Below are 9,978 nucleotides of genomic sequence, written 5' to 3'. Positions count from 1 at the left end.
TATAGGGCTGGTAAATTAGTGTGTGTAAAGGCTGATTACACATTACACAGGCTTTGCTGAGATTTGATTCACCTCAAAGTCACACAAAGAGAAACCAGAGTTTGACTGTGCTGATCTGCTTGTGTAACCTTAGAAATTCTAACCTGGAGTGTAGTCATCCAGATAAACTGACTGTATGCTTTAGGCAAACATTTAAACACTTTACAAAAAGAGGAGAGTTGAATAAGAAATGCTGCAACAAGAGGACTGAGAAAAGGAAAAACTCTGCCCCCTGTTGGCTATAGGAAGGAACATCAGCAGCCTGTTGCTTTCACAGTGACTAAAGCCAGTTTGTTGTTTCTCTGTGACTCCTTTCATCTCCTGTTCAGATGGATAAAAATTTAGCATCCTGTCATCCCACTTAAACATTATCAGTGACCTCAAACCTCACCCCCGTCCTCCCTACTGAGGAGGGGTCAACGCAGACGACTGACCAAGAGGCAGAAACCAAACCTAGCAGAGGCTGAGGAGTGACTGACTGCGGCTCCTCCGCAAGCCGATAGGGCCGACAACACAAAGGAGGACAGCCTTGACCTAGAGGAACACAAATTCTCAGAAATTAAGTCTCCTGAGAGAGGAGTCAACTCTATCAACAGTCAGTGGAAAATCCAGTCTGATATATAGTTTGTTCTTTTTTTGGAAGTCAGTAGCGTGATTGCATAGGAAATTCGCACAAATATTTCACCTGCACTTCAGCTCCAAAGCTGAAACAATTAGTTAACCTATTGATCTATTATGATAAGCAGTGAATTGTTTCAGCAATATTTCAAGCAAAAATCCCAAACATTTTCTGGTTCTAGCTTCTAATTTGCTTAAGATTTTATTTTTTGTCATGTAACTTGAAAATATTCAAGTTTTTCAGTAAGTTGTAAAAACATAAGACATCCATCAACATCCTGTGCAGCTTTTAGCTTAATTTGATTATTCAGACACACTCTTTTAGTTTCAGCAAGCAAAAGAAGCTTTTCGTCACGTCCTAGTGTAAACCTGAATATGTCAAATTGAGAAACATTGCAGATGTAGCTGCTTGCGTGATAGAAAGCTGATGAAGACTTCGTCTTACTTTGTTTTAATCAAATGAATCCTGTCATTATAAGACTAGAGGCATTTGGCACAGAAGTCAGCAGATGCAATTTTATAACTACGCAAGGGGTTGTCAGTTATGTCAGTTATGGAGTTTTGCTGTCTGCATCTTTAAAACAGGAACACATCTGACATTATCCCCTGAGAGAGACATCTGACTGACTTTTTTTCTTCATATTTTCATTGTGGCAGGAAACAGGTGCCTCCTCCTCCTCCTAAACCTGGAAGGATAAACGATTCAAACAATATCAGGCAGGCACGATACAGCTGAGAGTATTGAAGGAAACGACTGGAGCGTATGATGCCTCTTGATGCCAAGGTCCAGCACAGAACACATTTGCATCAGTTTGTTGTTGAGTTTGGAGCCACGGTGACCTTGCAGAGCACGAGTATCTGCTGTGAAATTTACAACATCACAGCTCCCCGTGCATTTGCTGCAACTTAAACTCTGATTCTGTTCAATGTGCGACACATTATGGGTCCTTTTAGGTCATTTCACACCAGCAAGAGGTTTTTTAATGTCTGAGAAAACGAAGAATGCTGTGACTTCCCTCCCAATTCCCCGCTGTAGTTACTCCTCAGAGGGAGACAATCGATGTGATCCACCTAATCAATCAGTGACAGGGCCTTTGAACTGCAGACGTGATTTCCAGCAAGTCTGTCATCCCACCCTGTCGTCTGTGAAAACACTCCAGGGGGAGATTACTCCACACAGTCCTGGCTCGTAAAACTCTTTTTATGATAAAACACACACACCCTCGCTCCTCGCAGACTGGTTTCAGAATAACTCTGTGTTTGCATATCCACTTTTAGGGAAGATAACCACATAGTTCCTAAAAGTCTGCTCATAGGAAAAATGCAATGACACTGAGATCACAACTTTGTTCAGTTGTTTTCTTTCTCATCTAAATGCAATAGTTCTGTGAAAAGAACAACTTCCTTTGCCTCCTCTGTGGCTGATAGCAGTGAGACAAAGCTCCCCGCCCCCTGTGTGGCTCTTCTATAGGCAAAGAAGGGGAAAGGGAATGTTTTGCCTCTCTCTCCCCACCCCTCCTTCCCTTACCTCCCCAGGCCGTACTGTGTAGTAATAAATGTCCCCCATAAATCTCCCCCTCACACCACCATCCCCTCCTCCAACTTCAAATTGTTTTTGTTAACAGCTTCTTTTCTTATCCCCCAACCCAGCCTTTCTCTCCCCTCTTCTTCGTCCTACTGCAACCCAACCCTGACATTGACTCTGCACATGGCCAGTGGCTGCTCTGTCATGGACTCGGGAGGAAGAAGCTGGACCACAATAGCTGTGTATAGGTTTCACTCTCAGTGGCCCAGCTCTTTCATATGTGGCTGCAAGCGTATTCTGTGACTGGCTGTGAATCTGGTGAGATCACTCCTGTATCAGGTTCTGGTCTACCTGATGGAAAGACACATACGTCTAACGAGTGTGGTCGGGAAGGAGTTAAAAGCTCTGGCTGCCTGTTTTCTCCGGAAAGTCCCACAAGTGACGTTACAGTCCAGCAATTAAGAGTAAATTAATTACAGAGTAGTGGATGGTAGCTGAAACCCTGAGGATAGTGCAGCGCCTCCTTGTAAACAACTCCAGACTGTTTAAGCACCAAACTTCCAGTATAAAAAAAAAGATGGAAATAAAGTTGTAGCCTACACTTCCTTTTTAAGATTTAGTATTAATGAAAGTAAACTTAATCTAACGTCAAACATTAAACATATCACCCACTTTATTAAACCACTTTTAATGCACAATCCACTGTGTACTCTCCTGATAAACTACTAAGTATTGTTACATGTTGCTCAGATATAAAAAGCCCGCACTGTTTAGTATTCAGCCTGCGTGCAGCCAGTGTAGGGATCTCAAAGAAACTGACAAACTAATGCAAGTTTGTCCCCGCAGAAGAGGAAGAAGAAAAAAAAAAAAAAGTTTGAAAAGTTAACGCCCAGCGCTTGAGGCTCCTCCTGCGAAGGATTATAAAGCAAATGTTGGGGCTGGTACGGGGCAGAGGGGGAGTTCTGCAGGGTCAAAAATTCAGAGGAGCTGCAATTCCGAAACTCAGCAGACCTGCGCAACTTTCTAACAAGCACCGTTTGTTTTTTTTTCCAACTTCGATTTGATCCCGGTCACTGCCAAGATGACCACAGCCGTGGTGTCGCCTTTCTTCGACTTCGAAGTAATGAACAAGGTACATGCAAACTTTTATTTGTCTCTGCCTGGGCTCTCCCAGGGAGCTCTTGTTAGCCTGTTAGCAGCAGTGAGTGCAGCCGCTGCAGAGGAATGATGGGCGGCATGCCCGCGGCCCCGCATCGTGACGCGCCTGTGCGCCGGAGCCTGTTTGCTTTCCACGGTTTTGATTCGTTTTGCGCCTCGCTTCGCTCTGTGTTTATTTGGCCTGTTTTCCTGTCTCTGCGCCGCGGCGGGGTTTTTATTTGCGGTATACAAGTGTCACAAAAGTAAACACAAGTCTGGCGGTAACTGTAAATTCACATTAGTTGCAGTGGGAACCTTGCGCACTTCTCTCTTAAAACATTTGCCACATCAGCGAACTTGTCGTTTAAGGGTTTGCTGCCAGTTATAGTGCACTTCGATCCTTGTTGTTAACTCGCGTTTAACCCGTGTCAGCTTCCCTTTTATGTTAATGGAGAGCAGTTTTGCGCCACTTTTAACACCGTTCACAAAGCAGCCACATGCTCGCTAATCATTGACTGGATTTGTCCGGCTTTAGCCCACTCATTGCTCCTGCAAACCACTTTCTGTGATTAGCTGGTAAATATGTAGAGAAATGGCTCAGAGTCCTACAGTTATGTCATGGCGCTGGTTTTGTTTTGCATACGTTTACAAGTTCTCAGGGTTTATGAAATAGCGCCTTTTCCTCTGCAGCTGTTAGATTTAACTCTGTGTCTGCGTTTATACGCATGTCCCTCAGTGATGGACCACTTCTCTCCTCTAATTTGGGTTTAAAAGCACATCCGTGTTCCCCTGTAGTTCGGCAGCATGCTTTGCTTCTTTCATGATGCAGCCTGTCTGTTGCCACCAGCAGCCCACTGGTCTCATGTGTTGCTGCTCCATTTACCGAGCAGGGCAACCTGCCAAACCAGCTGCTGTTCTATAGGCCTGGATCCGCTCGTGTTGCAGCTGAAAAGAACAGTCATGCAGGACTTTCTTTTTTTTTTTTTAGTGGGGGAGAATGTGTGGAATGACTCTTAATTACATGTTTTCTCTGTGTCTTTACAGAACAACAAACTGCTCAACTTCAACAACAACCTGGGTGCCCCCCATCCCATGTCTGTCCCTTGCACTGGCACCAATGTGCCCATCTCCAGCCCCACCGGAGCCCTGCTGGACAGGAAGGCGGTGGGATCTCCCTCTGTGGGAGGTGTGTATCAACGGCGGCACTCTGTCAGCAGCACAAGGTTCAGCCAGAACCAGTTTCTGAACAGCCTGAAGGCCGCGGACCACTCCTCACTCATCTCAGGGGTTGGCAATGCCAGCAACAACAAGGAGAACCGCCTGCGAGACCGCTCCTACTCTGAGACGGGCGAGCGGCTGATAAACAAGTGCCTGGGGCCGGCAAGTCCCACCAGCGGCAGCAACCAAGTGAACTCCAGCCGTTACAAGACAGAGCTTTGCAGGCCCTTCGAGGAGAACGGTTCCTGCAAGTACGGTGACAAGTGCCAGTTTGCTCACGGAATCCATGAACTGCGCAGCCTGAGCCGCCATCCCAAATACAAAACTGAGCTGTGCCGCACCTTCCACACCATCGGTTTCTGCCCATACGGGCCTCGCTGCCATTTCATCCACAATGCTGACGAGCGCCGCGGACCTCCACAGCAGTCCTCCCCTCTAAACTCTTCCAACAAGCTAGAGAGGCCTCGACTGCAGCACAGCTACAGCTTTGCTGGCTTCTCGAGCTCAGCTGGGCTGAGAGACAGCCCCACGTCAGTCACCCCTCCACCCATGTTCTTTCCAGACGAGCTCCCAGACTGGCCCAGCAGTAACCCCTTCACCTACTCCAGCCAGGAGCTGGCCAACCTGTTTGGGCCCAGCCTCAGTGCTGGTCCTGTAGGCACAGAGCCCAATACCCCTGCACCTCCCTCTCCAACAAGCACACCCTACTATTTTAGACCCATGTTGGAGTCCCCTCAGATGTTTGAGTCTCCATCCAGCCCTCCTGACTCTCTGTCAGACCAAGAGGGCTACCAGAGCAGCTCTGGAGGCAGCCTGAGTGGTTCTGAGTCCCCAACGCTAGACACCACCCGCCGCCTTCCCATCTTCAGCCGCCTCTCCATCTCTGACGACTAGATGGCCAACATACCCCAGTGACTTTAATTTGATGACACAAAGAGAACATGGCACTCCCCTCTACCTCTGCCTCTGTCCTAAGCTTCCCCGTTCCCCTTGTACAAGACAAGGTGTTAATTTCTTGTTAGCATTGTGAGGACATAGGCAGTCAAGGGAACTCGATTTATCATTTCATCCCTCTTAATCTGCACAGCAAAAGTTGAAAAGTATCCTGCCATGTGTCATAGTGCCAAAAAAGGAGCGGAAATTGAACAATGAAAACCATGAGAACAAGAATTGACTGTTTTGCCAGGTGCCACTTGTTTTTTTTTTATTTTTGCTTTTTTCTTATTTCTTGAATGTGTAGCAGCACAAGTGGCCTTGGAAAGGGGAGTGCATTGCACTAGCCCTTAACCCCCACCCCCCACCCCCCACCCTTCCCCTGATGATACCACTTCCCCTGAGCTAGCTAGAGGGTGCTCACTAATGTAACTGTAGATCTGCCGCAGCTGTTTTTACAGACTGAGTAATGATAAAAGGAAAAATAATAATAACAGACCCTGAAAAGATATGAATAGTTTTTTAAAAAAGAAAAAGTGCCTGGGGCGATTTTCAGTATGTGTTTAGGGTGAATGGACTACTGTTTGTTTTTGGTTCTTTCTCATTTGCCCCTGCTCCCCCACCCCATCACAGTTCTTCTCAAGCCCTGTCTTATGTAATTGTGGACTGGGTGAGTCTGCAGGAAGGACTTTGAACTGGAAGTCAGTTATGTCCCCCTCTTTCTCTCCTGTTGCTGGTCACTGGCTTTTCTTTTTTTCCTTTCTTTTTGGGAAGGAAGTCTTGATATCAAACTGATCATTAAACCTGTAAGACTTTGTCCCGCCTCTGCCTCCCTCCCTTCATCCTCACCGATCTGGGGAATTCCAGCTTCCCATGGTGCAGTTGTTCATTCTGCGACTTGATGAGATGGGATCTCCAAGCTATTTTACTTTACCCACCCACTTTCCACTTTAAATCCCGCTCTGAGGAGCACTCTCTGTACTCATTACATCCCTTTTGCTTTCTTTATTTGATAATTATTTTTTATTAATGTTATTTGAGAAAAAAAACTTTCCAGACAGAAGGTTTTCTTGTCACTGCTTATTTAACTTATCAGAACATATTTATTGGTGATCATATGCATTTTTTGTTAATTTTGTTTTGTATTTATCTGGATAATGAACAATAGAATATATTTTCTTTTATGTTAAATTATGATCTTCCATATTAATCTAAAGATTGTGAAGACGTTTTTGTCAGTTTTCCTTTTTCACAGTTTAATATATTGTTCTTCAATGACTTTTGTTCTGCAACTACACTTTGTCAAAATGAAACTTAATTTAAAGCAAAAATGCAAAAAAAGAAGTTTTGCGTTTTGATTATTTATTGTACTTTGTTTTTTTTGTTTGTTTGTTTTATTTTCTGTACTCCCTCTCATTGGACTGCAATTCCACCGAAACTAGATTTGCTTGTATTCATTGCTAATGTTTTCCCTCCACACCTTACAATAATCTGACTGTAACAGTAGCTAACTGTTGTATTGACTCCTCTGAGGTTTTCTCAAAGTACGAGAGTTAATGGTAGAACTAAAGGGGTGATCACTACTTCAGGAGAGCCTCCCAAGTAGTCATTCATACACCCACTCTTTATATTACAAGCAATAGCTGTGACCAAATGGGTTGGCTTTTTAATTGATTGGATGCTTGATGCACTTGCTTGGCCCCCTCGTGACCATTGGAAGTGCCTTGTTGAATACATTCCAGGTAGGTGAGGCTCCTCTACCTTTTTATATTTGCTAATGGAGGACAATTAGTTTTTTAAAGTCACTTGTTCTGTGTTACCTAGGAGTTCTGAAAGAGGTGAACAGATTCTGACACAAAGAAAGTAAAACTGTTGAATGTATTTTCTCAGCCATGTTTTTCACTACAGTAATTTCTGTGAGTTTATATGAAAGCCTGTTTTTTTTTTTTTTTTCTCTCTCTCTCTTTTGTAAGTATTGATTGCAGTTAAGTCAATAAACCCCATATTTTTTGAAAAGTTAAACTGTGTAATGATTTGTGTATGAGGGTTAATGATAATGAGGGAGATGTAGGTGCTCCCATACATTCAGATGTTTGACACATCTGTCCAGCACAAGCACATTTAATTTGGGGGGGCGAAATAAAATCTGTCCCCTCGAATCTTAAAAAAAAAAAAAAAAAAAAAAAAAAAGGGGGGGGGGGGAAGGGTCAAATGGCTATTGAAAGGTTAATCAATATTCAAACTTTAACTCATGTTACCTTACTCTCGGTGTCATTAGAAAAGAACAGCTATTTTAACATTTGCATAATGCTTCAGTGATTGTGGTTGTTTAAGTGGGTTGTTGTGAGCAGGTTTTTAAACCACATCTGCGTAGGAAAAAAAATGACCACGTTTTGAGGAGTTCTTCAGTTTAAAAGTAAAGTACTTGTAGCCATCTGTGCATCCACGATTTAATAACTGGGCTCAATTGTGCCAATTTCTTCAAATGTAAACAGGCTAATGAATAAGATTTGTATGAATGTGTTTACACACATAAAAGCAAATTCAAACGAACGTAGGAAACACGAGAGGCCCTCCTGGCTGTGCGTCTCTGTGCTTGATGCAGAACTAACAGGGAGTTTCACTCTTGTGGAAGTTGATTGGTGAGCTCCACAGGGAGCAGTCAGGGGTACTGACCTCAGGGATGATCAAACTGACTGAGAAGTTTGGCCAGCAAAAAATATTGATCTGGGGTGTGTGTGGGGGGGGTACATTTCTGAGAATAAAAGTGTGATTTGCTGATATTCTAACCTTGTCCTGTATGTGGAGAATGGATTAAAAAACTGAGTCCGAAATTGCTGAACTATTAGAATGAGATTATATAAAAACACTCCATGCGGTGATTTTTAGTTCAGTTTACAGGAAAACACATGCAGATGACAATCTCTATATGACCATTTCTGCTACCAGAGTGCTGTTGGACTGAAAACACAGTGTAGCTTCCCCTTCATCCAGTCCATTCGAAATCCACGCTGCTTCTGCTTTTCCTCGCTGTCTGGGCACTTCCGTCTGTCCTTGTTTCTATTCTCTCAGATTGCAAAAAGGAGCCGGAACAGGAACTCCCTTCCCTCCATACAATGTTGGGTGCTGACCCATGGCAGCCCCCTTGTAGCTGTGTTCTAAGAGATCCTGGGCCGCGTAGATTCTTGTCTTGTTTGTTTGCCTCCTCCTAACTCCCTCTCGCTCACCCATAGTGTCATCTCCAAACAAGATGCCTGCCTTACATTACTTCAGGGTCCAGAGGTACTTCAAGTCCCTCACTGCATACCAATAAGTTGAAACAGGCTAAAAATATAGCTTCACAGGTGCGTATGACTAGTTTTGAGACTATTACTCACCTCCTGATCCTGTTTCACTCTGTGTCACACAATAAAAGAAGGGAAAGTAAAAAAACAAAAATAACAAAGAATCACACACGTGGATGACAAACCAAAACTAACAAGTATTCAGGACAATTATCATAACTGAGTATAAAGCTGTGATCAACAGCAAACTTTGCAACACAAACCACCAGGATCAAATACACTCTCGAGGATTATATAGCTTAAATACATAAAAAACGTTATGTAACTTTTTATTGCTCTTAATGCAATGTAATGGAACATTAAGGACTGTTGAATTTGTTGATGTTTTTCATTGTGTTTTACATACAAAGACATGGATGAATGCTCAACAGGTCATCCTTACTATCACCTTTATAGATAATAGCATTGCAAATTTTATGAGAATCACTTTAGATTTTCACTTCAAATGTCTGTTTGTGGTGTTTGGGTTTTTATATTCTCTCCATCTGTAATAAGTGTTGATAGAACTGTTTGAGGCAGTTTACTCGTAGAAATGCCAACTATCCCCACAACATATTGTTATTATTGTAAACAAAAGGTATGTATATTTGTTCATGCATAGACCGCATAACATTTAAAATACTTCCTTATTTTGGTGTAATATGGCCATTTCCTCTTTTCGTATCCTTCAAATGTGCACGTCTAGATGATGACTAGAAGTTTACCACTTCAAAACCTTTCTATATTTATGTAAGAATAAAGAGTGAAAATATTTAGAGATTACATTTTTTTCACATCTCAACAGGTGACTATGACTCATGCTCACCTTCTTCTTTCTCGTTGCAGACTTTTAGAAGAATTTGAAATGTGCACAGTTTGAGGGACATGAAAGAGGGCTGTTTCCTGTTTGTGTGGTGTGTGAATAGAGACACCTTGAGATGAAGTACCAGGAAGTGGGTTTATGAACCTCCAGCAGCAGGTCTGAGGGTGGTGGCGGTGGGGTGAGGTGGGGTGGGTTGGGGGGGGGGGGGGGGCAACAGCTCTTTTATATGTGACAAAAAAAAAAAAGAAAAACTTCCATTACTTCATCACATTTTACAGCAGGTTCCTTTCCAATATGGAAACGGTGGAGTGACACTGATTAAACTTGTGGTTCATTCATTGCTTCCTGCACAACAGGATAAA

At 43.3% G+C, this 9,978-nt stretch overlaps 1 protein-coding gene across 1 annotated transcript; it reads left to right on the top strand.

The window, feature by feature from the left end:
- The first annotated feature begins 3,117 nt into the window (after window positions 1-3,117).
- Window positions 3,118-7,492, top strand: zfp36l1a (zinc finger protein 36, C3H type-like 1a). Its single transcript, XM_067479461.1, has 2 exons — window positions 3,118-3,314; window positions 4,364-7,492. The coding sequence occupies exons 1-2, from the start codon at window positions 3,264-3,266 to the stop codon at window positions 5,429-5,431; spliced, it is 1,119 nt and encodes a 372-aa protein (XP_067335562.1). The 5' UTR covers window positions 3,118-3,263; the 3' UTR covers window positions 5,432-7,492.
- The last annotated feature ends 2,486 nt before the right edge of the window (window positions 7,493-9,978 follow it).

Source organism: Channa argus, chromosome 16 (assembly GCF_033026475.1).
Source record: "Channa argus isolate prfri chromosome 16, Channa argus male v1.0, whole genome shotgun sequence".
NCBI classification, from domain to species: Eukaryota; Metazoa; Chordata; class Actinopteri; order Anabantiformes; family Channidae; genus Channa; species Channa argus.
Note: the sequence above shows the minus strand (reverse complement) of the source record. Positions and strands in the feature narration are given on the sequence as shown.

Bases quoted from the DNA above. Each gene is read 5' to 3' on its own strand.
- zfp36l1a (XM_067479461.1), top strand. From the start codon at position 3,264: ATGACCACAGCCGTGGTGTCGCCTTTCTTCGACTTCGAAGTAATGAAC. The intron at 3,315-4,363 runs GTACATGCAAAC...GTGTCTTTACAG, and splicing joins ACTTCGAAGTAATGAACAAG to AACAACAAACTGCTCAACTT.